The following is a 27,546-nucleotide window of genomic DNA, read 5'->3' as shown; positions in this document are numbered from 1 at the left end:
CACAGCCTTTGAGGCCACACATGCCCAAATACCTCTAAATCGTGAATTCCGAGCTATGGGACGACTTCTTCTGGGGCAAGTCTTCAAGCATCAGACGCAGCACGTTCACAATCTCATAGTACAGTTCCTGAAGCCTGGAGAGAAGAGCAGGACCTGAGGAGAAGGCGAGCTCCCATACCACCTTGTCCCCACACACCACACACTGGCACCTGTGAAGTCGCCACACCCACCAGGTATGCGTGGGGTCAGGAGAGAACAGTGACTTCAGGTGGGCTGGAGCCCTGGGTCTGTCACTCTGCTGGAGGCCCTGACGTAAGTTAATTTATCTCATGGGTCGTGTCTGCAGCAAACCCCTGGACTTTGGAATGGTGCGGTGGTACCTCAACAGTAGCTGGCCTGGTTCTGGACCCAGTGAGGGCACTCCTTTCCAGTCACCCTACTCCCTGAGGCTTCCTGAGGGAATTCGTAGAGAGGTCAGGCTTCTGGCGCCTGCTCTGCTTGGAACTCCACACTAGCTCCCTGTTCTCCACAGCTCTTCAGCTGCCAGCCAAGACCCCAGCTGGCTTGTGCTGAGAGTAAGACCTGAGTCAGATCCCATTTAACCGGCCCAGTGGCTCCTTGGGCGACAGGTAGGAGAAGGGCAGACCCTTGCTCTAAGACACTGGGAAGGTGGTAGCAGGGCCAAGCTGGCACCCTCTGCACTGGGGCTGCCATCCTCACACACGTTCCCTGCTCCAGGAGAGCAGGGCCTGCAGGGATGGAGGAGGCTAACCCCTGGGTACAAAGGAAAGAGTCGGGAGGGCCAACAGGGCAGAGTCCCCTCCACCACGGACCCATGTGCACCACAGCCCAGTGCCCAGGCACACGTGAGACCCTGCACTCCCAGGAAGGGCCTCTGTGTGCGCATCCACCCTGCCCCTTGGTCACCGACCCTTAAATCTCCTGGGATCTACAGGATGCCCTGGTCTTGAAGAAGTCGAGGGTAGGATCCAGTAACTCACTTGTTGACAGTAGTGTCCTGGTTGTCCAGGGTGGACAAGTAGACAGTGATGAAAGGGAGGCTAGTGCCAAAGTCGTCCAGGACCATGGGGTCCGTGTGCCGTAGGGTCTTCTTGAATTCCTCCACCAGCTCAGAGAAGCTCCTGCCACCACTTTTCTGGAGAGGGAGGCAAGGAAAGACCGGTGACAAAAGCGGGAGCTACAGAGACCCGAGACCCCTGCGGGTCCCAAGATCGTCCTGGCCGCTGAGCCCAGACCCTATAAGAATGAAACGGTCTCATGGACGCATCCCTGCTGTGAGGCCAAAGATATAAAGGAACGAGAGAATGTCTAATGGTGATTCTGTGTGATCTCCTCCAACCCTGAGCAAACCTTGGGCATAACTAGACTGGCAGGCATCTCCATCTGAGGAGGGACACGCTAATGGATGAGGGACCCAGCAGGGTCCCCAGGTTAGACCAAGAACACGAGACAGACAGAAGAGTGCAGCCCACGGGGTAGCACCAGACTTGGCAGACTCCCAGCCCATTGCGCTTATTATTGTCCCCGTTTTAGGGGCGTGGGGAATGAGGTTGAGTGACACCCCCAACAGAGCATTCCATCCTCACCCACCCAGTGGCCTGGGGTCGAGCCTCAGGAAGACACTCCAGCACGAAGGACCCCACAGTGGAGAGCCATTCACCAAAGAGGGAGCGTTAGACCTAACCACAGCACTCAACAGTCCAAATTGTTCAGGGAGGCTCACAAACACGGAAAGAAAAGCATGGCTCTCGTGGCTGCAGGGGAAGAGGCCTGCCTGAGCCCACCTGACCTCTACTTGAGTCCAGAGCTTCTTCCTCCTGGCCATTCTGCTGTCTGTCTGTCTGTCTGTCTGTCTGTCTGTCACCTCTCCAGTAGGGCCACCTGCCTGTGCGTTCATCAGCCTGTTGACCTCCTCCTGCTGGCGCTTCAGAATCATCTGCCTCTCCTCCATAAGCGTCACATGCCTCTCCACCATCAGCTCCCGCTGGAACTTTTTGATGGAGTCCTAGCAAGGCAGAATGCGCAAGTCAAGACGGTGGTCTCTCGTCTGCACCCTTTCTGTTCCCAGCCTTCCTCCTTCCCAGCCTTCCCTGAAGCTCAGGCCTCAGCAGAAAGGCCCACCCCACACAGGGCCAGCCCCCAACCCAAGCTGCCACCTGCAGATGCAATGACTTCCTACGCCTCACTGGCCCCCTGGCCCCATCATGAGGCAATGAACTTAGGTAGAAGGGTCAGGTACACAGGAGAGAGGTCATCTGGCTACTCCACATCACTTCATGAGAAGAACACAAGACCAGCTTGTCTAAGGAACCTGGCCCACGCCTACCTGCCACACCTAACCTGAACGGCACACGCGTGCACGCACGGGCACACACGCACACGTAGGCACGCACGACAGGCACAGGCTCACCTCCGTGTGCATGATCATCACACCCACAAACATGTTGAGGAAGATGAAGGAAGCCAGCAGGATGAAGATGATGGTGAACGCCCTGCTCACAGTAAACTTCCGGTTGTCAAGCTGCTCCTGCAGGTTTGTCCAGCCGTCAACCTGGTTAGGCAAGGCAGCGCATGCTGAGCACCGAGACCCAGCAGGGTAGGTTTCCGTTTCACGTATGCCAGAGGCGCGCCAAACCCTCGGAGGCGGTTGCCAATTCAGTCTCCACATCAGTCCTTCGGCACGCCCCCAACCACCCGCTGTCGCCTACAGAAATGCAGGGTACCACTAGTTGCAAGCCAGCATGCTTAAGGGACTCTCTTCTCTCAAGGCCTCCCATTTTCTCCTAAAATGCACAGCCTGTTTCCAGGCCCATCTTCGGAAAAAAAAATAAAAGCGAAACAATTTCTTTAAATGCCACTTTATATAATTCAAAAGTCTAGACTTTGAGTGCTGGGCTTTGCTCATTCTGGGTGGATCTGTGACAGTTTATTTTTTTTAAAAGCAGTATGCTGTGGGCTTCATTTATAACTTAAGGTTAATCCAAATTAAGTATCATTTGAGAATTCTAGCAAGATTTATTACCCTGAGCCACACATGGAATGATTTATAAAATCACAGGGCTAGAGACAGAAATGGAACCCACTGGCCTCTGACTAGCCCTGGCATGCCAAACCCAGCTCCCTGCGCCCACTAATAAGCACCCGAATGTGGGGAAGGGTCCCAAAAGAGGCCTCACCCACACGCTCACCCTCCCTAGACAGTCCCTCTCCAGGCTCCGCCCTCATCACAGTTCCCGAACACGGTACCGTAGCCAGACTGAAGAGAGTGAAGAAAGCTGCAGCCAGGTTCCCCCAGTTATTCAGGTCTCCCTTCTCTGGAATTCCAAACAGGCAGAACCCCAGGATGGCGAAGATGTACATGAGGATGAAGAGGAGGGTCAGCACCGAGGCCACCGTGTAGACCGTCTGCCCCACGGCGGTGATGAGCGTCTGCAAGGCAGGGGTATGCGGCTAGGCAAGAGCCCCTGGCCAAGCCAGGGCCCGAGGTCCAGCCTACCCAGCTCACAGCTGCCCTGGGGATGCCGAGCCATGCCTGACACTCGCGGGTGCTCAGTAAGTGTCAGCTGAATGAATGAACGGACCAACCAACCAATGATCAGAATCGTGCTCGGACAAAGGGCTGCACCGGTTTCACAGCGGCGTCCGCCCTGTGTCATAGCTGGGCCGTACACAACTGGTCTGGGTCGCCTCTCCATCTGCCCCAGTGGCCTCTCTGAATCTGTGGTCATCCCTGTGTATTGCCTTTGTGCTCCTCTGCTGAGAGCCAGGCCCAAATGTTCTTCCCCCCAGGCCCAGGAGGAACAGGGACACCATCATGTACCTGATGACAGAGAGGGCAAAGAGGACAATGGCTCCCCATTCTTTCTGGGCCTCACCTGACAGGCAGCTCCCTGTCTTACGACCTTCATCTCCCTCCTGGAGAATGGGTAGCTCTCTTGTCTGCCCTTCCCTTGTCTATCCCCGGAACGTTCCATGCATTTATTGTTCAGTTACCATGCTGACGTGCGCTGAGCATGTGCCTCGCAAACATGGACCTACTAAGCGTGCTTTCACAGTCTGTAGTGCTTTGAGTAAGACAGGCCCCCATAAACTCATGTGTTTGATGCTTAGTCACCAGGGAGTGGCACTATTTGAAAGGATTAGAAGGATTAGGAGGTGTGGCCTTGTTGGAGGAAGTGTGTCACTGGGTTGGGCCTTGTGGTTTCAAAAGCCCTCACCAGGTCCAGTCTCTCATCCTGCCCAAAGGTCAATCGTTCCTCCAGCACCATGCCTGCTGTCCCTGTTGCCAAGATCTCCACCATGATGACAATGGACTAACCTGCTGTGGAGTGACCCTTCTCATATTACTCTTATTGGTTAATAAAGGCTGACAGGCCAGTAGCCAGGCAGGAAGTTAGGCGGGAGAGCCAAACTAAGAATGATGGGAAGAAGGAGGGCAGAGTCAGAGAGTTGCAGAGATGGTGCAGAGAGAGGCAAGATGGGCGTGCCACACTGAGAAACAGCACTAAGTCACATCGCAAGGTATCCATAATATGGGTTAAGCTGGGCGGTTGTGGTACACGCCTTTAATCTCAGCACTGTGGAGGCAGAGGCAGGCGGATCTCTGAGAATTCGAGGCCAGCCTAGTCTACAAAGCAACACAGAGAAACCCTGTCTCAAGAAACCAAAAACCAAAATTAAAAAAAAAGAAAAAGAAATATGAGTTAATATAAGTGTAAGAGTTAGCTAGTAACAAGCTTGAGCTATTGGCCGAGCATTTATAATTAATACAAGCCTCTGCGTGGTAATTAGGAAGCGGCTGATGAGACACTAAGTCTCTGAAACTATAAGCAAGCCCCCAGTTAAATTCTTTTATAAGAGTTGCCTTGGGGAGACCATTCTAGACAGAGAGACACCTTGTCCAGCCTAGACACAGGGGTGTGGGGGTGGAGAGGCGGCGGCTTGGTCCTGCCTCAACGAGATGATGGACAGGCTTAGCAGGCTTCCTAGGGCAGATGGGAGGAGGAGGAGTCGGGGAGTGAGAGGTGAGGGGGGAGGGGGAACTGGGATTGGAATGTAAAAGATTAATCAATAAAATAAAGTATAGAAAAACAATCTCATACCAATGGAGGGAAGAGTGGTGATTCTCAGGTGCTAGTGAGAAGAGGGGGAAATGGAAGGCAGAGGAAACATTAACCAAGGAGTATTAAGTTGCAGTTACATAAGTAATTTGGATATGGTGTTACTCTGTAGAATTACTAGAGATTGTAATAATGTACTGTTGATGGGAAGTCCTGTGTGTATGTCAATAAAGCACTGTTGGCCAATAGGGAAGCAAGATAGGTGGGACTAGGAGTCCAGAAGGACTCTGGGTAGGAGAAACACAGGGAGTCATCATGTAGCCCGCCAGAGAAGTAAGATGTCCGTCCGGTAAGAGAAATACTTAGATGGGTTAAATACTTAAGTCAGAGCTATCCAGTAAGAAACAAGCAAGGCCAACAGCTTCATAATTAATACAGCCTCCTGTCTGTTATTTGGGGACTACAACTCAGCAGAGCCCAGGCAACTGGTGGGGAAAAACCAAGCCACTGACAAGGAAAAGGCATCACTCTACATACTGTCTCTCTAAAAACTAGAAATAAGAATACTGAATATTGAATGTTTTTATGATAATGATCAAGGAGATATATAACTGTATCTTGGTTTGGACATTTTACATATATATTAACAGATCACATATTATCCCAGTATTACATGCATTCATTTATGCTCTGTCAGTTAAAATAAAATACAATAAATTTATAAATGGCAAAAAAAAGGGTTGCCTTGGTCATAGTGTCTCTTCCCAGCATTGACTAAGACAGAGATTGATGCCAGGTGCTGGTGGCCCACTTGAGGGCAGAAGCAGGCAGATCTCTGAGTTTGAAGCCAGCCTGGTCTACAGAGAAAGACAGCCAGGGCTACCTAGAGAAACCCTATCCTGAAAACCCAAGAAAGAAAAAAAGACAGGAGTTGGTGCCAGGGTCTGGGGCAGCGCTGCGACAGGCCTGGTCATGCTGTATTTTGGAGGCACGTGGAAAACTTTGAGACTCTGTACTAGAAAAGTGGTTGGACACTTTAAGTAGGGCTTAGTAGGCCATCCTAGGAGGAGCATGGAAGACAGTGAGAGGGAGATTTGAACTATGGGGGCCCAGCTCAAGAAGTTCTAGAGAGAAAGAATATTAGTAAGTGGCCCAGAGCCCATTGTTTTAATAGTGTGGCAAAGAATATGGCTGCTTTTTGACTTTGTCCTAAAAATTTGCCTGAGACTGACTTGAAGGGAAAGAGTAAGGGGTAGGGACAGAGTCAATTAATCAGATAATGGTGCTGGAGGGGAGATTTCAAGACAGCCTATTACTGACTGTGTCACATGGCTGCTAATGGTCACTTATGCAGATCTTACAGGTAAAAAGGAGCAAGTGGGGAAAGGAGAAATACAAAATGTACAACTTGAGGGGAAAAGGAGCACCAGGAAGAGTAATGGCGCCAACTCTGCTGCTCAAGGAGATTAAAAAGTTAGGCGGATGCTAGAGAAATAAGGGGGTGATGACCCCAGGGCAAGACCCCAGCTAGCTAAGCTTCCAACTTGTGAAAATGAATTAAGGAAAAGCTTAAGCAGAGAATGAAACCATCCAAAACAGAAAGCTGGTGAATATGTAATTAAAAGGTTTCTGAGTTCAAGACCAGACTGGTCTACAGAGCAAGTTCCAGGACAGCCAAGATGAGGCAGTGAAGGAAACCATTGAAAGCAGAAAGCTGGTGAGGACATAATTGAACAAGGACCAACTTCTAGACCCAGCAAACAGGAAAAAGTTGGCAGCTTTGGTCATGCGGCTCTGACTTTAGAGTCCAGGACTCAAGAAAGAGGTTGTAGAAACTAAGGAAAGAAAGCTGCTGAGGCCAAGCATGTGTCAGGGGTGCCCCTGCATGGAGACCCAGAAAGGGCATTGTGTGAAGCTGTAAAGGTGAAGCCTGGATGGCCTTGGAGACCCCAAGATGCTGGAGATGGCAGAGTTGCAGGCTACCTGCTGAGGAGAGCCGCTAGCAGCGAGAGGGCCAAGAGAGAAAGTACGTTGCAGTCAACAAAGCTGAAAACAATTGAAGGTTTGAAGAGCCCTTTGACATCTGATATGCAGCTGCAGAATTTGGAGTTTGCCCTGCTGGTTTTAGGTTTAATTTTGGTCCAGTATTTCCTCACTATGTTCCCTTTCCTTCCTTTTGGAATAGTAATGTATATTCAGTGCCAAAGTATATTGGCAGTATGCGATCTGCTTTTTTATTTTACAGGGGGTTGCAGTTAAGAGAATGCCAGGAGTCTCAAAAGAGACTTTGAACTTTGGACTTTTAAATAGTGTTGACACTGTGATAGACTCTGGGGACTTTTGGAGTTGTACTGAATACATCTTTGTATTATGATATAGCTACAAGCCAGGAAGTGGAATGTGGTAGTTTGAGTAAGACAGGCCCCTATAAACTCATGTGTTTGATGCTTAGTCACCAGGGAGTGGCACTATTTGAAAGGATTAGAAGGATTAGAGGTGTGGTCTTGTTGGAGGAAGTGTGTCACTGGGGGTGGGCTTTGAGGTTTCAAAAGCGGATGCCAGGCCGGGTCCGTTTCTGCCTGAAGATCAGGCTGTAATTCTCAACTACTTCTCCATCACCATGTCTCTGGGCCTGTTGCCATGCTCCCCACACGGGGATGATAATGGACTAAGCCTCTAAACTCTAAGTGAGCCCCCAGTTAAATGCTTTCTGAGTTGCCTTGGCCATGGCATCTCTTCACAGAAATAGAACAGTGACTAGGACACAGATAATTTCAAATAGGTGGCTAGTGCCAGCGTGAAGAGTCAGAGACTTAGAGGACCAGTTTGTCCTGGTGACAAAACAATGGCCGAGTGAGGAGTGATTGCTAAACCCTTTCCCCCATGCCACTACCTCCAATCACCAGTGACCCTGAGCACAGTGACCTTTAAGACTGGTTTAGCACTAGGAAGGCAGCTTGGGTGGAAAGGTCATCTCAGAGCAGGAAATGCCCTAAATCCCCCAGGGGAAATCACAGTAGTGTTTTCAGATTCATTTTGGAAAAAAACTGAGGTTTTAATAATTGCTTGTCTCCCTGCTGGGGAGAGACGGAACTTTCTCTAAGATATCATACCTTATGTCACCTCTCACAGTCTCATGTACTTGGGCTCGCTAACCAGTTGGTTGGCTTTTCAGAAGTGGCTGGTCTCCGGCATAATCAATGAATTATTCACTTGATAGAGTCACAGTATGATGGGGGGGGTAGGAAGTGGAGCGTAGCCGAGGGCAGGAGAGCCCTGGCAGCACATATGGGGGCTGCTGTCCTAGCCCCTTCCTGTACTCCTCCCTCTGCTTCCTGTCTGCCGTGAGGTGAGAGCCTCCGGCACGTGCCAGACAAATGAAGTGGGTGACCAAGAAGATTACCCTCCTGTGGTGACAGTTACGATCTAATAGAGCAACTGGAGATCAAAATGCAAAGCTAGCCACAGCCATAGAGCCATGCGGTGGTGGCGCACACCTTTAATCCCAAGACTCGGGAGACAGAGGCAGACGGATCTCTGTGAGTTCGAGGCCACACTGAGCTACACAGAACTGATCCAGTCTAAAGGAGAAACAGAGCTCACATAAAGCCGATCCCAGCACTTGGGATCCTGCACCTTTAATCCCGGCACTGGGGAGGTGGAGACGGGGGTGACATGGCTGGGTGGAGAAGGGAATATAAGGCAGGAGGAGACAGGAACTGAGGAGAATGCAGTCTGAGGTTTGGTGGAGACAGGATCACCCATTTCAATCCTAGGTAAGGGCTACTGGCCTGGCTTCTTTGCTTTTCTGATCTTCAGTTTGCTTTATTAGATCACAAACAATATATCATCCGCACCCTCCCCCACACACAGGACAACTGAGGTCAGTACCCTCTACCACATGCTGGCCAACAGAACGAAGGACAATAAAACCATGAACCAAAGCTACAGAGAGCGGAGGGAGCCCGAGCCGAACGGTGGGGAAAGGTGTGTTGTCAACTGAGCACAGCCACATCAAGGATGCCAGCGCCCCAGACTAGCGGAGGATGGTAACGCCTCTGCCTTGGCATGAGGCTCAGAGGCAAGGAAAGCCCACCTCTGATCAGAGTGTGGATGCTGACCGTGTGTGCAGAAAATGTGCACCGTAGTTTTCTGCCCATCCCGGGGCTGTTCACAGACAGAAGCTGCTTGCCCATGGAGATTGCTCCTATTGGGATTAACTAGACCTGCACCCTCGACCCAGCTATATAACCCGCTTCCTTGGTTATTTGTGTGCAGCAACTTCACATCCTGTCCGGCTGTGTGCAATAACCATGACACACTGTTCACCTCTCTAGCATCCACACACTGAGCCTGGGGTGGGCAGCTGAGTTTCTGTCTCCATCTGAGCTTGCAGTACAGTGACTCCTGCTTGTCTGTCTGTGTGTCTGTCTGTGTCCATCTGAGCTCACGGCACACTGACTCCTGCTTATCTGTCCGTGTGTCTGTCTGTGTCATTTGTATTTGCTTTATTCCCTCACTGCCCGAGTCAGATCTGTCCCTAACCCTTGCATGGATGTGTCACATAATAAATTCTTTCCTTTAAGTTGTTCTCTCAAGTCGTTTTGGTGGCAGTTACAGAAAGCTAACTAACACACAAGGCCTAAGAAAGTGGGAGACCCTGAGCACCGTGGCCATGGCGCACGTGTAAGATCAGTGGCGGCAGGAAGCCAGTGTGCTCAGCAGTAGAACCTACACAAGACTCAGGGCGTGGCTCTTCCAGCGCATGGACCGGTGGCACCTGAGGTCACAACTGAGCAGCCTTGAAAAATGACAGCCAGAGGAAAAGAGGTCATGTTCGCTGCAAGGACTCTGACAGCTGCTTAAAGCCACATTCTTCAAGCACAAGCCCACCAGGCGCCGGCATCTAGCGGTTTGGATTGATACAGAAACTCGCTCTAGAGGATGGGTCCTCCACCGCTGAAGCCCTGGCCTTCTGACTCCTGTGGTCTAGCCAGAAAGCGGCATCTGCTTTTGAATTCCCAGTTGCTAGGACAATCGACTCTCAGCACCAGTTTAGCCCCTGGGGCTCTGAATCCATTGTTGTCCTCTTAGCTCTGAGGCATTCTGGGTGCCTCTAAGCAGAACAGGAGGCCTGGCGGGGCCCAGGACACCTAGGAAGCATCCACCACAGCAGCTTGGAAATGGGGAAAGCATGAAGCCCAGGCAGCAAGAGCAGGGAGGTGGCAGCTCCAGGCTGGAATGCAGTAGGGCCCTGGCAGCTGGGTGCTCATCTGGCAGAACCCGGTGTGAAAAGCGAGGAACCCGCTCTGTGTAACAGACTCGCAGCCATGAGGTGGAAGCATTGACGTTTCAGTGATTAGGGGTCAGGGACCAAGAACCAGCTTTGAGTACTGAGTTTGCTCATCTGTTAGGGACTCCTCTAGAAGTCAGTTGACAATCTGGGCAGCTCATGCCTTTAATCTCAGCACTCGGGAAGCAGAGACAGGAAGATCTCTGAGTTTGAGGCCAGCCTAGTCTACAGAGTGAGTGAGTTCCAGGACAGCCAGGGCTACACAGAGAAACCCTGTCTGAAAACAAAAGAAATAATGACCTGTGTGTTACCTCCCGCTAATTTGTCTGGCCATACTGCCGGTCAACCTTTACCAATACCATCTTGGTCTTGAAGCCAGTAAGGAAGCATGACTCTGCTAGATTCATTGTTGAGGCACAAGGCTACTTGCAGTCAGATGTCAAGGCTCTGGTCTAGAGACATGGTGTGGCCATTGACATGGTGTGGCCATTGAGCACAGGCTGGCACAGGCTGCTCTTACAGGAGACCCAGGGTCGAGCCCCAGAACCCACATGGTTTCTCACAACCTTCCATAACTCCCGTTCTAGGGGATCTTCTGATCTCCACAGGCACCAGGCACAAACATAGTGCACATACAAACGTACAGGCAAAAAAAAAAAAGTAATAGAACATCAGGGCCAAGCTCTGAAAGCTGTGCCTGGCTGTACAGGCCAAGCTGAACCAAGCCGTTCTGGCTGCCTTTCACACGGCGCAGGTGGCTGTGAGCCAGGACTCACCAGTGCTCGGGCGGCTTTGACCACTGGCTGTCACTCTTTTGGTGGAGAAGGTCTCCTCGTGTTGGTAAAGCCACTCCGGGAAGCACAGTTCCTGCAGTCTTCTTGAACATTCTCCAGAACATTTGGAATAGGCCTCGAGACTGACTCATACTCAACCCATCCCATAGCCACGCCTCCTGAGTCTGTGTTTGCCCAATTATCTGCTCTCTAGGAAGAGGCTTTTCTGGGTCTACTGTCTATCTGTCCAGTCAGGTGTGCCCGGGCCCTAAATGTGAGCTCTCCCCCTGGCATATGCCCACAGCCACTCATTACTTATGTAATCACACACCTGCGTATGGATATGTGATGGGAGATGAATGCAATATGGAATATAATATATTTATTTACATACAAGCTGGGGGGACAGAAAGTGTGGCAGGCTTCCAGAGGAAAGAGAAAGAGAGAATACTTTTCCTTTTCTTAAATAGCCCACCTGTCTAATCTTCATATCTCTGCCCTTTTGGGCGGACAGCTATGTGGGCTCATCCCTACAATTCCCCTTCTAGTCTAAATAGAAGATTTAAACTTAATACAAAGGCCAGGCATTGGTAGCGCACACCTTTAATCCCAGCACTAGGGAGGCAGAGGCAGGCAGATCTCTGTGAGTTCAAGTTCAGCCTGGTCTACAAAGCGAGTTCCAGGACAGCCTCCAAAGCAATACAGAGAAACCCTGTCTCGAAAAACAAAAAAACAAAAAACTTGATACAAAACTCAAACATATACAACATATATATATATACATGGAAGGTGATAAATAAGTTATACTCTACTTATATGCTAAGCTAGACATATCTATCCCTTCTAAATTCTAAACTTATCTGAAAGGACTGCTCAAGTCTGAACACCTTCTTCCAATCCCAACCCTAAAATAATTGAAAACTAACATTAACAAGTGTAAATTATCCTGTTGTATCAACAGTACGGAAAGGGGGCTTGGAATTCTCAAATTTACTTCCTGCTGAGATGGGACAATAACAATCATGGGGACCTGTGAGAAGAAAATGTTAGTGTAACAAGTGTCTTAAGTATGAAAATAAGGACTTACACAGGTTTCTGTGTTTTGTCAGGATCCCCATGGTATAGACAGTGCCCCCTATCAGCAGGAAGAAGTTTGGAATGAGCAATGTCCAAATTCCCAAATATTGTTTATAAATCTTTGTTTTCATTTGAATGGGGTTGCTTATAATTGGTTAATGATCACAACCAATTTCTTTTTAAAGGAAAAAGGGGATTATGGTATGGAAATGAATACTTTGTATTGGTATGGTTTTTCATTTATTGATACAAATTCAAGGTCAATTTTATTATATGTATATTTCCCCTCTTGATTAAGTATTGTGCTTATACTGATCTTTTAAAACATAATGCATAATTAAATATTATAGATAGTTACTTATAATAGTCAGAACTTATAGTTAGGTTAGTTAGGTTTTCTAGATATACAGAGATATATTTGGAATAGACAGTCTTCAAACCTTTCAAAGACCTTCAGAAAATGGCATTTTAAATGTTTTAGGGTTTTTCTTGACAATGAGAAATGTCTGCTCCTGGCAGCACCAATTACATCTAAGAGGAAGATGGGCATTGAAGAAACTTGTTATGGAGTCTACTTTCAACATGGAAAGATTAGCCATTTGGACAAGAAATGTTCTTGCCTAGACTGTTTGACTATTGCTGTATAATCTGGACATGCAGGACCCACAGAAAGTCACTACTGGATTTGGACAGTCTTTTTTTTTTTTTTTTTTGGTTTTTACGAGACAGGGTTTCTCTGTATTGTTTTGGAGGCTATCGGTCCAGCCTGGCCTCGAACTCACAGAGATCCACCTGTCTCTGCCTCCCGAGTGCTGGGATTAAAGGCGTGTGCCACCACTGCCCGGCAGATTTGGACAGTCTTAAATGGTTCCTGCTTCATGAAACAGTCGGCCAGACTTTCTGCAGGACACAGAAAAATGACTGACAGACTGCCAATGCAGATGTACAGCTTGAAATTTCCTGCTTTGCTGAGAAGTCTTCCAGACACACTATGGCCTATGGGCTGAAGATGGATGCCCCAACATTACAGAGAAACTTCGGGTGACTGTCCAGGTAGCAAGATGTTTCTGTCAATTCTAGTGTTTATATATTATCCTTCTGTGGTCTTTGATGGAGTTGAAGACAGATAGTTATAATCATAGTTTTCCTTAGTTATGATAAAAGATAAGTTACATGTAAGACTTCAGACTCACAAAGATAGGATAGACGATATTTTCTTTAAATCTTACTAAATGTTAATGGACTAAATATTGTAACTATGTTCTTACTTGATAACTGTCCTGTTATATATAATTTGACTATGTTAAAGTTAAGACCTTTCTTTTATTTAGACAGAAAAGAGGAGATGATGGGAGATGTCATTCTGTAAATCTGCCTCTTGTTGTTTGTTGAATAAAGCACTGTTGGCCAATAGGGAAGCAAGATAGTGGTACTAGGAGTCAAGGAGGACTCTGGGAGAGGCAGAGAGAGACACCATGTAGACCGCCAGAGGAGTAAGAGGTCTGGACCCTTTTCTCCGGTAAGAGAAATACTTAGATTAAAAATTATGGGTTAAATACTTAAGTCAGAGATAGCCAGTAAGAAACCAAGCAAACAGCCAACAGCTTCATAATTAATACAGTGTCCTATGTGTTATTCCGGGGCTGACGCAGCAATGGGACCCAGGCAGGATCCCGCAACAGATGCGCGTGTGCTCAGCCCTCACCCCTCCCCAGTTCCAGGCCAGGCTTCTGGGTAATGGTGTCTGAACTGTCTGCTCCCACTTCCTTGTCTCTCACCATGGACTGCTTTCTTCCCTCGAGTGACTAGCCTCTCTAATGATGTTACCCATCTGATGGGCATTTGCCTCAGTTTCCTTGCTGCTACTTGATTTCTCAAGGTTGCCTCCTCAATGTGGATTTTCCTGGCCTGGCCATTGCTTGGTTTTCTCAAGATTGCATTTGTCATTCTCTCTCTGTTTCCTCTCTAAGTGAGCTTTTGGTTTTTGGTTTTTCGAGACAGCGTTTCTCAGGGTAGCCTTGGCTGGCCTGGAATTCACTATCTGTAGACTAGGCCGGTCTTAAACTCACAGAGATCCATGTGCCTCTCCCTCCCAAGTGCTGGGATTAAATGCATGCACTACCACTCCCAACTAGTCATTATCTCTCACCCCCCACACACACATGCACACACACATGCACACGCAGGGCACACATACATACAAACACACATACACGAGTGCTCACACACACTCGCAGGACACACACATATACACATGCATGCGTGTACACACACACACGCATGCACATGTGCACACGTGCATACACATACACACACACACAGGTACTCACCCTGATGCCTCTGCTGTAGGAGATAAGCTTGAGGATTCGCAGAGACTGTATACCATCAGCAATGTGGAGGTATCTGTAATGTCTTCCCTTGATCTTTCGAAGGGTATAGGGTATCAAGATAATAAGGATAATGACCACATCCAGTAGGTTATAGCCATCCCTCCAATATTTAATGGGTTCCACATAGACCTTCATGAAGAACTCACAGGCATAGATGGAGACAAAGAGAATCTCTGAGATCTGCAGGGGTCACAGGAGTTAAGAGATCAAAACAAATGCAGAGACCCCATAGTCCTGGCCCTCTCCCTACTGAGACCACCCAATGAGGAGTGGAAAAACCCAGACAGAGCCCCTAGCTCTCATACTGAGGCTGGATCCCTTCCCCGTCTGAGGCTTCCTTGCCTGTGGTGCTAAGCTAGGGCGAGGTTTCCCCTAGACGCAAGGCTTTGGAGCTGGCAGCAGTCAGCAAATAGCTATACATACAGGTCCTGGTCAATATTCAGCATAGCAGGATACCTGACATAACTATTCCCTAAGAGAAAGTTACAAGAGTTTTCTGGTCATCCTGAATACATACACTTTTAAAGAAAAATATACAAATATATAGTTATATTTAATCCATTACCTTCACCACACACAAAGATCAGTCAACTAGCGTCACCTGCTTTTGAAGGATATTCTGCTTTTTCCCCACTTTTATACTATTTGAACCAATCTCCTCCAAATGCTTCTCCTGAGCCTACAACTCCAATGGCTCTACGATTGCCAGGGGGTCCTTTTAGAAACTTCTAAAATTTCCCACTTTATCATCTTGACAATCACCGAACATCCATTCACTCACGACTGAAAAGTTCTGTTTTGGTTAAGTGGAAATGAATGATTAAGGCAGATCCCAGTGTCGGGGAACAGAGAGAGGACCTCTGCACAGTAGAAGAGACATCTGGGGAGGAGCAACTTGGGAAGCAGGGAGTTGAAATCACCCAGGCAAGAAGTGTGAGAAGAGCTCTGAGCAGGCGCATTTGTCGTTGACACAGGGATGCACAGGGGAGAGACATCCAAGAAGCCCCAAGTGTCAGACACAGCACCTGGGTCAAGGCAGGTCTTTGGATGAGCTTGCAGTGAAGTAAAGGGGTGCATTTTTGGAAAAGCGCAGCTTGGCAACGGTTACGCTCTTTTCCGAGTGTTTGCATTGTTTCCTGGCACCCGGACAGATTTCATGACCCTGGGTGCAGTTTCCTCTTTCACACTGCCCTTGTCTACTGCTGGCCACGAAGGTTGAATTAGCCCCATGAGGTTGTGGGTGGGGCCGGAATGCCCATGTATGTAATAATCAGAGGAGTTTCATATGTCTAGAATTATACAACCCTCCCAAGTGTGTGCAAAACCTTCAGTCCAGATTAGCCTGGTTTTCAGGGGGTGGGGGCATCGAATTTCAATGTAATACTTCCTAGTGATGAAGGTTTGAAGGTTTTTACTTTCTTACAGAGAGTCAGTTTTGTAAATTCTTTTCTAGAAAATTGTTCCAGCTGGGTTTTCAAATGTACTGGCATTAGTTATCAGATTTTCTTTCTAAAGTTAGGCTTTACAGTTCCTTTTTTCCCATTCTATTTATTTAGCCTGTGCACATGTGTGTACAAGGACACTGACAGGTGTCACAGTGTTACGTGTGGAGGTCAGAGGGCAACTTGCAAAAGTCAGTTCTCTCCTTCCACAATATGGGTTCTGGGGATCAAACTCAGGTCGTCAGGCTGGGCAGCAGGCGCCTGTGCCCACTGAGCCACCCTGCGCCAAGTTATCAGACTTTCAAAGAGTCTGCCGTGCCTAAGAATTCCCTTCTCCTTTATTGTATTGTCACATGAAGAAAGTTACTTTAACTGCTTTAAGAGCCCACCCTGGGCTTTGTGATTGCTTTTCCAGTGCCTACGATGGAATCTGTTTCTATTTCATTCATTTCTGCTACGATGGAATCTGTTTCTATTTCATTCATTTCTGCTTTCAGTTTACTGTTTCCTTCTCCTGGTTTTGGTTCCATTTATCCTCTTCCCCAGCAGTGCTGCTCATTCCTTTCCTTCTCCTCCTCCTCCTCCTGCCCCTCCTGCCCTCTCCTGTCTTCCTCCTACCCCTCCTGCCCCCTCCTGCCCCCTCTTGTCCTCCTCTTGCCCTCTCCTGGCCCTCCTGCCCCCTCCTGCCCCCTCCTGCCCCCTCCTGCCCCTCCTGTCTTCCTCCTGTCCTCCTCCTGCCCCCTCCTGCCCCCTCCTGTCCTCCTCTTGCCCTCTCCTGCCCCTCCTGCCCTCTCCTGTCTTCCTCCTGCCCCTCCTGCCCCCTCCTGTCCTCCTCTTGCCCTCTCCTGGCCCTCCTGCCCTCTCCTGTCTTCCTCCTGCCCCCTCCTGCCCTCTCCTGTCCTCCTCTTGCCCTCTCCTGGCCCTCCTGTCCTCCTCTTGCCCTCTCCTGCCCCTCCTGCCCTCTCCTGTCTTCCTCCTGCCCCCTCCTGCCCCCTCCTGCCCCCTCCTGTCCTGCTCCTCTTCTCCCAGTCCCTCATTAGCTGTGTCTGGATGATGTGTTCCAGGGGGTGTGTGTGTGTGTGCTTGCCATACCCCATTTGTGGAGGTCAGAGGACAACTTTTAAGCATCTGGTTCTTTCCTTTTACTTTGTTGAGGCAAAGTCCTCCTGTTTCTGCAGCACTTCAAACCCCAGGCTAGCCCGGAAGCTCCAGCCACCTCCCATCTTGGAGTAGGAATGCTGGAATTATATATGCAAACAACTGGTTTGGAGTGTGTGTGTGTGTGTGTGTGTGTGTGTGTGTGTGTGTGTGTGTGTGTGTGTGTGTGTGTGTAGGCACAGTGAGCATGTGGTTGTCAGAGGACAACTTGTTGGACGGAGCCTGTTCTCTCTTCCACAGGGAAGGCTGAACTTGGGTCATCAGATTTAGCAGTGGGAACCTTCCTTCACTAACCTACAACATTTTGGTGGGAGTAGAATAGCTTGGTTTGGTTTGGTTTAGATGTAACTATGATCCATTGTAATGGCTACTTTTTCCTCCTTATGTTACTACTTTAGGCCCCCTTTCTCTGATTTGACCCTACAGGTTTTCTAATCTTGTCTGTCTTTTCAAGGAAGCAACTCTTTGATTCTTTATCTTGTCTTATTCATTTTTATGGTAATTATTTCTCTCATTTGCTAATTTTAGGTTTGATTTGTTTTTCCAGTGCTCTGAGCTTTGTCTATAAGCAATCTGGAACCTAATTTCCCTTATCATTTTAAAAGGATTTGTGTTGGGGGGTCACGGCCACAGCATCTAGGGGATTCAAAGCACTGGTCCACTCCATCCACCTTTCTGTGGATTCCAGGGATTGAACTCAGGTCTCTAGGCTCATGGGACAGCACCTTTACCCAGTGAGCTATCTTACTGGTGTGACACAGGCACTTAGAGCAGTGACTTTCCCTCTTGGGAATTCTTCTATTTATGCCATGGGTTTGACGTGTTGTGTTTTCATTTCATTAGACTGAAGGAATGCACTTTCTCCTCTTGATTTCTTCAAGGATCCATTCACTGTTCAATACTGGACTCTTTGATCTCTGATGGGGAAAGGTCTTCTGTGTATATGTTTGTCTGATTGGTTGATAAGTAAAGCACTGTTGGCCAACAGGGAAGCAAGATAGGTGGGACTAGGAGTCGAGGAGGATTCTGGGAAATGGAGTCAAGAGTGAAGAGTTGCCATGTGATCCTGGGAGGAGAGGACGCATCAGGGTGGCGTCCTCAGAAAGATAAGTCCTTATAAAAATATATATTAGAATTATGGGTTAATAATTAAGTCAGAACTAAGAAACCATAGCAAATGGCCAACAGCTTCATAACTAATATAGTGTCCCATGTGTCATTTGGGGACTGAGACAGCGGAGGGACCCAGGCAGCTGGGGAAAAAGAGTACATGTTACAGATATCCATGAGTTTCTCTTGCTGTTGCTCTGTAGTTTTATTTTCCATTGTGATCAGATAAAATACAATTATTTCAGCTTTCTTATATTTATTAAGATTTGGCTCTTTATAATAGAAACCTATGTCTATAGTCCCCAAATAATTTGGTTTTTACCATTAAACTTTTTTAAATCCTCCATTGTTTTAAGTTCCTTGCAGATTATCTGGTAAGGACTCCAAGTGCTGTGAGATGGATCAGTGGTTAAGAGCACTTGGAGAGGACCAGAGTTCATTTCCCAGCACCCACATCAGGTGGCTCAGAACCGCCTGTCTCTCCAGACCCAGGGGATCTGACGCCCTCTTCTGGCCACCATGGGTATCAGCATGCACATACACATACAGAGATACACACAAGTAATATTTTAATCCAAGTAGTGGGACGGAAGAACATTCCAGTCTACATCCTGGAGTGTGTCCTTCCTCTCCTCCCTGTCTCCTGGCAGTAGGCAGCAGGTTCCAAAAGCTTGAACACATTCAGGTTTATCCCAAGCAAGGCTGCAGTAGCTTCCTTTTGTAGCAGGCACATGGCGTCTCTGGTTTCTTGTTGATACTCAGTGCCCTGATCCATTGCTTCTCCAGAGTTGAGGTAGGTGACATATTGTCATTTCTTTCTTTCTTTCTTTCTTTTTTTTTTGTTGTTGTTGTTGTTGTTGTTTTTTTTTTTTTTTTGGTTTCTCGAAACAGGGTTTCTCTGTATTGTTTTGGAGGCTGTCCTGGAACTTGTTCTGTAGATCAGGCTGGCCTCAAACTCACAGAGATCCGCCTGCCTCTGCCTCCCGAGTGCTGGGATTAAAGGTGTGTGCCACCAATGCCCGGCCTGTCATTTCTTTCTAATGTATCAGCTGGGACACTTTACAGAACTATGGTGCACAGTGGTGCACCTGAAGCCCCAACACATGGGAGGCTGAGGCAGAAGGACCATGAGTTTGGATCCAACCTGGGCCGCAGAGCATGAACTTGTCTTACAACAGGAACTGCAGTATGAGTAGCCGCATGGTAGAGAACTCATTCATCAGAGACACCAACAAAGCTTGACTCTTTCTTGTGGCTTCCGTTGCAAGAGGAAGGGTTAGCCCCTTACCTCCTTGGCCTCAGCTCCGTCTTTGAGGATTTTCTAACCGTGGTATTTATTAGCCTTGACCCTCACAAGGTCTCATCTTCAGCCAGCAGAACTGACCCCGAATCATCTCCTGCGTCCTTTTGCCATGAGCGCCACCATCTCTGACAGCCTCCTTACAGCGTACATGACAAGACCCAGCACAGACCCTGGGATCAGCTATCCCTCTAAGCTCCCGTTTCACTGTCACAGCTGAGTGGGTCCGTGCTCTGGTCATTGGTGGAGAAGACAGAACACCCCCGGCTGTTTGTGCTGGCATTTCCAAAGCAGACACAGAGCCACGGACCCTGAATTCAACAGCATCTGTTCATCTCCATCTCCGGAGGTTCCACCAGCACCCTCATTTTCAGCAGCACGGGGTGGGTCCCAGCATTCGGGATGCTGAAGCAAAAGGAACATGGGGTCGGGGGTGCTACACATGAGAGCTTGCTATAAACAGACGAATGCCACAAACGAACAACACAGAAGAAAGCCAACAAAATGTGAGCTGTCCTTGGTGGGGTGGAAGATGGAAGCTGGTGGTCCAGGGCTTGCCCACTGTGTGTGAGCACACCCTCTGCCCTGGAAAAATAAATGGAAGAGAAAAACTCCACAATTACCCTTGTGCTTCATCAGATGTCTCAGAGTGTCACGGGATAACACTACTGTGTGTATCACGACTGAGGGGATTGTTGAACAGGGGCCCACATGGTAAGACCCTGTTGCTGAAGACATCATGCACTTTTAGCACAGAGGTCACAGAGAAGGCACAGGGCATAAGAGAAACCATCTCAAGCCAACCAGGAAATGCTCTCCCTACTGGCCAGCTCTCCAAGGGCCAGCACATGCACAGGCACTTATGGGCTTAGTAGGGCATCAAAAAAATTTTAAAGATATAAAATTTTGGAAGAGGCATGTTGGGAGGGGTACAGAGGGAATCAGAGGGGAAAGGAAAGATGTATATGATCATATTTTATTGTATGAAATTATCAAATTTTAAATTTAAAAAACAGTTTTGTCAGGCAGTGGTGGTGCATGGCTTTAATACTAGCACTCAGAAGGCAGAGGCAGGGGCATCTCTGTGAGTCTGAGGCCAGCCTGGTCTACAGATCGAGTTCCAGAACAGCCAGCGCTACACAGAGAAACCCTGTCTAAAAAAAAAAGTTTTAAAAAACTTTTTGTAGTGATATTTTGTTTGTCATCTAACAAATAAAGCTTGTCTGAAGATCAGAGTACAGAGCTAAGCCACTAGTTAGCCAGAGAGGCCAGGTGGTGGCACACACCTTTAATCCCAGCACTCAGGAGACAGAGGCAGACGGATCTCTGTGAGTTCAAGACCACACTGGGCTACTCGAGACTGAATCTGTCTAAAAGAGAAACAGAGCTCACACAACGGTGATCCTAGCACTTGGGATCCCATGACTTGAATCCCAGCACTAGGAGGTGGAGACAGGATTGACATGACTGAGCTGAGAGAGGAATATAAGGCGGGAGGGGACAGGCGTTCGGGACAGTCTGAGGAGGCAGACTGAGGGCAGGACCGCCCCTTTGGTCTGAGCATTGGTAGAAGGACTCTAGCAGCTGGCTGCTCTTCATCTCAGATCCTCCATCTTTCATGCCTGGTGTCTGACTCCCAAGTTTTTAGTACTGAGACCTATCAAACCTCGTGCTGCGACTCTTTGCAACAGCTCTATCAGATGTCCCTGGTCTTTCAGCATGCTATAACCTTAGGATCAAAGAACATTCACCGTGTGCTGTTTTTCCTGTGAAATGACAGTTTAATCCTACAAACAACTACACCTGCCATGTTCATTGCCAAAGTGATGCTTCTTCCGTCACTCGGGATGTGACTGTTTCTTAAGTGAATCCCTAAGGAAGCCTGAGTCCCCTCCATTCACCTGATGTTCAGGGTTCGCATGTTCTTCCCTGAGGAAGTTGAGCGTGTCACTCTACTATCTTTGGGCAGAGAGCACAGCCATGGAGAAGTGTGATGGAGACTTGAGTCTTCTTTAGCAGGGCTTCCCAGACTCTCTGAAGTCCAACCATTTGGCTCCAGCGCCCTAGTGTTTGTTGGGTTGAGTTCATATTCTTGGGTGTGGAATGTGAACTCTTTCAACATACAGATTGGGGTGCTTCTGGGGGAGGGTTAGACTTTTAGCATTCTGATCCGTGGATATCTGAAACACAAGAGTTCCTATCATCCTTACCCAGGGTCTTTTCCTCAACACCCAATACTCAGCATTTTCCGTCACTTCCACTTTTAATGAGTTTTTTTTGTTTTGTTTTGTTTTTTTCGAGACAGGGTTTCTCTGTGGCTTTGGAGGCTGTCCTGGAACTAGCTCTTGTAGACCAGGCTGGTCTCAAACTCACAAAGATCCACCTGCCTCTGCCTCCCGAGTGCTGGGATTAAAGGCGTGCGCCACCAACGCCCGGCTCATGAGTTTTTTTTTAATTCCTCGATTTAATTCAAGTTACCACCTATTGTACTTAACTGTTTGCTCTACTTTAGCCTTTGTTCTGAAATGGTTTTATTTCATGTCCACTTTCCTGAGTTCCGTCACTTTGCTTCCATTCCTCCAAAACCTACAAACAGCTTCCTGAACATCACTTTGTTTCCATTCCTTCCAACACCTACACCAGCTTCCTGAACATCACTTTGCCCCAGGGTTAGATGCTATCGTGTTTATCTGATTTTGTATCTTTACAGTGGATTTTATGACCTCTAGATCAGATTCCTTGCTGTTTTCTTACACTAACGTGTGGCGTTTGACCTTGTTATTTCCTATTGTGCTTCCCATCCTAAATTCATTTCCTAACCTTTAAGAAAGCATGCTCTAACTCCACTGAGCTTCATTTGGGGGGGGGAGGCTGTTTTAATTCTATTTCCTTCTGGTTTATCTGAACCCTGTCTTTTTTTTTTTAATCTGTGTGTCTCCAGCTTGCTAAACCTTACTCCCATTCTCCTAAGTGCCTGACAGTCCTTTGGAGGGGGCCCTGCCCGTCAGTTCTCCTCAGTCCTGGATTGCCCCAGCCCCTTTAGGAGGTGACAGGGGACTTCTGTACTGACTACTGGTGTGGGCAACAAAATTCTCGCTTCGGATAGCTAGCCTCACCTCAACCCAGCACTTTCCCCTCGTGCCCCCTGCTTCCTCCCCACAGGGACTGACGCTAGTTTCATTGGAAATGCTGCCTGTGAGTGAGTCTCAGTTGTGATATCTACTTTCTCTGCGTATAGTAAGAGAGCATTCGGGGAGATTTACCAGTCACATCACCACACCGCTTCTGTCACTGTCTAATGCTATTGTGGAGGTCAAAGACCTTTTAAATTGTTTCTACAGAAAATTTCTTGCAGCAAAATGCCTGTGGAATGTTTTGTTTTGTTTTTTTAACATTTCAGACATAAAACAGGCCAAGTAGAATAGAAGCATCCGTGTGCTCACCTCAAAGAGTCGGAACAGTTTGTACCTTATGTTGTAATCGGTTCCCAAGACCATGAAAAAGGCGTTTGAGGTGATGGTGCTGATCAAGAGGGCATGGAGCAAGGAGCTCTTTAAGATGGACCTGAAGAACGCCTGACACTCCACATCCTTCCTCCTGTCGGAAGGGCAGACAAGAGGCGCTGTTACCACAGAACAGCTCGGCTCCCACTCAACTGCACCCCCAAAGATGAGTGACCCCAAGACTGGGAGGTGGTCAGGGCAGCCTGTCCCCACCCTCTCCCTGAACTCCTGAAGAAGAGTTGTCACACAACAAAACAAGATGGAAACACACTCATCTCAAAAAGACTTCACCCAGTAAGTGAGATTCATGGAGGGGAGGGGGGAGGGAGAGAGGGGAGGGGGAGAGTGAGGGGAGGGGAAGGGGGGAGGTGCCTTAGGCAGGCAAGGAGAAACAGCAACACATCTTTACATAATGAAACAAACACAGCATAAACAAATGTAACACACCTTTACATAGTTAAAGTAATATTCCACAACAATAGCCGTGTTTTTTTCTGTATGTGTTATGTGCGTGCCAGCATGCATGTATGTGCCCCCACCTGCATGTGTGGCGTCCACAGAGGCCAGTGGGGCTTCAGCTCCCCGGATCTCTGTGTCTTAAGATGAATAACTCACCATGTTGTAGATCCGAGCTATCTTCCTGCTCAGCCTCCTGAGCAGGCTTGAGGTCTCAGGTGCAGGCTGTCGTAACTGAATTCCCTCTCCTCTCCCCTCTCTCCTCTCTCCTCTCCCCTCTCTCCTCTCCCCTCTCCCCTCTCCCTTCCCCTCCCCTCCCCTCCCTGAGTAACCAATAGCTAAGCAGTGGAGGGATAGGCAGAGCTGGTGGGCAGAGAGAATAAGTAGATAAGTAGGATGAAGAGCGAGAGAATGAGGAGAGAGAGGAAGAGAGGGAGATGGCCAGGGCCAGACAGCCAGGCAGCTATCAGCTTGCCAGAAATGGAGCAGGGCATATGTAGTGAAAGACAGGGACCTAGCATTGGTGGCACACACCTTTAATCCCAGCACTGGGGAGGCAGAGGCAGAAGGATCTCTGTGAGTTCGAGGCCAGCCTGCTCTACAGAGTGAGTTCCAGGACAGCCTCCAAAACAATACAGAGAAAACCTGTCTCGAAAAACCAAAAGAAGAAAAGAGAAGAAAGGTTAAAAAGCCCTGAGGCAAAATGTGGACGAAGAGAACCAGGTTAATTCCAGTTATCAGAGCTAGTGGGGGAGCATAAGCTAAGGCCAAGCATAACTAATAAGAAGTCTCCGTGTCATGATTTGGGAGCTGGTTGGTGACCCAAAAGAAAGCCTGTTACATTTGGCATTCTAATGTGGGACCCAAATTTCTACACAGGATCTGAGAAAGCAGAAAAAAAAACATAGCACAAACCAAAAAGTTGATTTGGCTCCTTTAAGAGGCTCTGTTGTCCAATGAGAGCTTGAGTAGCCCGCACATCGAGGGCTGAGGGAAAAACACCTGCCACCGTGAGGGTACCAGCTTCCTACAGCTCCCAGTTAAACACAGCTTTTAGCCAGGCTTGCAGGGCATAAAACTCAGCTCTCATGGACCTGTGTGGGGCAGAGCAGGTGCCAGTTCAAAGCCGCCTCGAAGTCCAAGGTTTGGCTCATGTGGTCAGAAAAAGCCAGAGACGCACATTAAAGACAGGTCCAGATTTGGGGCGGTGGGGGTTCCAAAACTCTAAATAGGGTACAGTGTGTTTACAAATGTGCATAGGCTTAAGAAAGAAAATGGGTATAGACAATCATAGGGAAAAGGGTTTAAAAATAATAAAGTAAAATCTTTAAAGACAGAGCCACATAAAGATGGGAAATGCACAGGGAGTCTGGATCTCCTATGGTGGTGTGCTGACTTTGAATTTTTTGAATGCTGATAAGTGAATGACAGCTGCTGAGAGACATGGGGTTGTAAGGGGACTGCATTAAAACAGCCTAGGTACTTTAGGGATGCCTTAACTTTAAAATGGAAGTCAGAAAATGTATTACATTGGGGAAGAAGTTATGATTTTGTTTCCATAGGAAATGAAAGGCTGTGGATTCATTCAAAATTAATAAAGATCAGGTTTGATATGGGGAGATCTCCTGAAAAATCTTGGCTACAGACATAAATGAAGAATAACTTCAAGACATCTTTACTGATCCCTAGTTCTGAGATGGACAACAAATGTTGCAACTAGTTTTCCCAGGACTTGACCATTATCTCAGTTTTTCTCAGGATTCCCTATAGATGCTGTCACCCTAGACAACAGAAAGCAGTCTGGAGAATGCAACGCCCACATTCCAAAGAGGTGGGGTGGGTGGTTTTTGGGTCATTTGCTGGGTTATGGATTCTCGTCATTGTTTAAGGGTGGCAGAGAAATATGGGATAAAGAGACAACTATTAATCTCAAATATTTTACATCGGTAAAATATGGATTCAATATATTGATAAAATTTAAAGCTATTTTTGTTATACTGTATGTATACTTCTACTCTTGTTTGGGGTATTGTGTTTATGCAGTTCACTTACAATATAATATATAATCAAGAAATGCAGGTTAGTAGCTAGTCATCTATAATAACCAAACTTGTAGTCATATTATGTTTGCTTTCAAGGATAAACATATTTTAGAGATAGATGCTCTTCAAATGCTTCAGAGACCTATAGAATATGGCATTTAAGATGTTTAATAACAAGATTTTTCATGACAGTGAGACACATCTGCTCCTGCCAGCACCAATCTACTTCATAAAAGGGTGATGGGCATCGAGGAACCCCCATATGGAGTTTGCTTCCATTGTGACAAAGCTAGCCACTTGGGCAAGAAACTGCTCTTGCCTTGACTGCTGACAGTATACTATCCAAACTGGACAAGCAGGGCACAAAGGAAAAAATAAACCTGCCAAACTTTGCCAAATCAAGGCAGGACAGTCCTTCAAAATTCCTGCTTCATAGAAAATTCTGCAAGATATTCTAGGCCTGTAGGCCAAAGATGGATGCTCCAATGTCACAAAGGAACCTTGAGTGACTGTCCAGGAAGCCAGATGTCTCTGTTACTTTTATAGTTTTGGAAGTGGCTTGTACTGTACTTCCTGGGGTCTTTGATGGAGTTGAAGACTAGATAGTTACAGTGTTCCTTAGTTATGATAGAAGGTAAACTAGGTACAAAACTTTGGGCTCATCAATATAGGATAACTAATAGAGTGTTTACTCTGAAGTTGCCAGATACAGATGGACTGGAAATTTTAAATGTAATTTTTACTTGATAATTGCTCTTACTGTATATAATCTTACTGTGTTACAGTTATTTTTACTTTTTATTTTTTGGTTTTTCAAGACAGGGTTTCTCTGTGGCTTTGGAGGCTGTCCTGTATGTTACAGTTAAAACCTCTTTTCTATTTAGACAAAAGGGGAAATGCTGTGGAATACTACTTTAATGGTGTAAAGGTGTGTTGCATTTGTTTAACGATGTAAAGATGGGTTGTTTTGCCTGCCTAAGGCATCTGGTTGGTCTAATAAAAAGCTGAACCGCCAATAGCTAGGCAGAAGAGGGACAGGCAAGGCTCGCAGGTTGAGAGAATAAGTAGGAGGAGGAATCTAGGCTCCAGGGGAGAAGGGAAGAGAGATGAGGGAGAAAGAGAGAGAAAGGCCTGAGGCCAGCCAGCCACCAGCCAGCCACCAGCCAGCCATCAGCCAGCCAGACACAGAGTAGGACATACAGAATGAAAGGTAAAAATCCCTGAAGCAAAACACAGATGAAGAGAAACAGGTTAATATAAGCTATAAGAGCCAAGCATAAGCTAAGGCCAAGCACTCACAACTAATAGTAAGTCTCTGTCGTGATTTGAGGGCTGGCAGTCTGAAAAAGTCTACTACAAATTATATATATACCTTATGAGCTATAAAAAACTATGTAATTTTCATTACATGCTTTGAAATAGGTCCTGCAGCAAAAATAAAGGGGGAAAGCCTTCAAATTATCCAATACTTTAATAGATGGGCACGAGTCAAATTCAGACTCCAAGTGGATAGCAAATGTGCCAACCTCACCCCTCCAGGGGGCCCAGCATATCTGAGCCACGCTCTTCTCTCTCAGGATACAGACAAGTACCTGTTGAAGAGGCTGGGGGAGTTCGGGGGCCTTGTCCCCACGCTACATGCTACTCTTCACACATTTCCTAACCACGGAGGCAAAGGGCACTTACTTAATTTTCTTGAATCTTGCATACAGTGCATCCGAAGCAGTGCCAAACAGTGAGCTAGACACAACTCTAACAGGGTTGTGGTGAAAGTACTGAGACATTTCCCAAATTGTCTTTTTTTTAATCCCTTGTTTTCAATCATACAACCAAAAACGTCTGCCTAAGGACTTCCTTGTCACCTAGATTCTAAGAAGCAGCAGAGGGGCCCTGAGGAGGATTCTCCACTTTATGAGGTCAC

At 47.5% G+C, this 27,546-nt stretch overlaps 1 protein-coding gene across 3 annotated transcripts; it reads right to left on the bottom strand.

Moving 5' to 3' along the window:
* Positions 1-27,503, bottom strand: Catsper3 (cation channel sperm associated 3). 3 transcript variants are annotated; one of them, XM_005078460.3, is made up of 8 exons: positions 27,312-27,503; positions 23,068-23,221; positions 14,555-14,794; positions 3,268-3,450; positions 2,432-2,572; positions 1,907-2,026; positions 1,002-1,156; positions 1-134 (listed from the first exon to the last, which is right to left on the bottom strand). In XM_005078460.3, exons 1-8 carry the CDS (start codon positions 27,407-27,409, stop codon positions 35-37), a joined length of 1,191 nt encoding a protein of 396 aa, XP_005078517.1. In that variant the 5' UTR covers positions 27,410-27,503; the 3' UTR covers positions 1-34. The 3 variants fall into 3 exon arrangements, with proteins under 3 accessions (XP_005078517.1, XP_040611984.1, XP_040611983.1); XM_040756049.1 differs by having other exon boundaries at positions 70-153; XM_040756050.1 differs by lacking the exons at positions 23,068-23,221; positions 27,312-27,503 and adding an exon at positions 15,640-15,764.
* Between the last annotated feature and the right edge of the window lie 43 nt (positions 27,504-27,546).

This window comes from Mesocricetus auratus, unplaced genomic scaffold (assembly GCF_017639785.1).
Source record: "Mesocricetus auratus isolate SY011 unplaced genomic scaffold, BCM_Maur_2.0 Super-Scaffold_100013, whole genome shotgun sequence".
Classification (NCBI taxonomy): Eukaryota; Metazoa; Chordata; class Mammalia; order Rodentia; family Cricetidae; genus Mesocricetus; species Mesocricetus auratus.
This window is presented reverse-complemented; position numbering and strand designations above follow the sequence as displayed.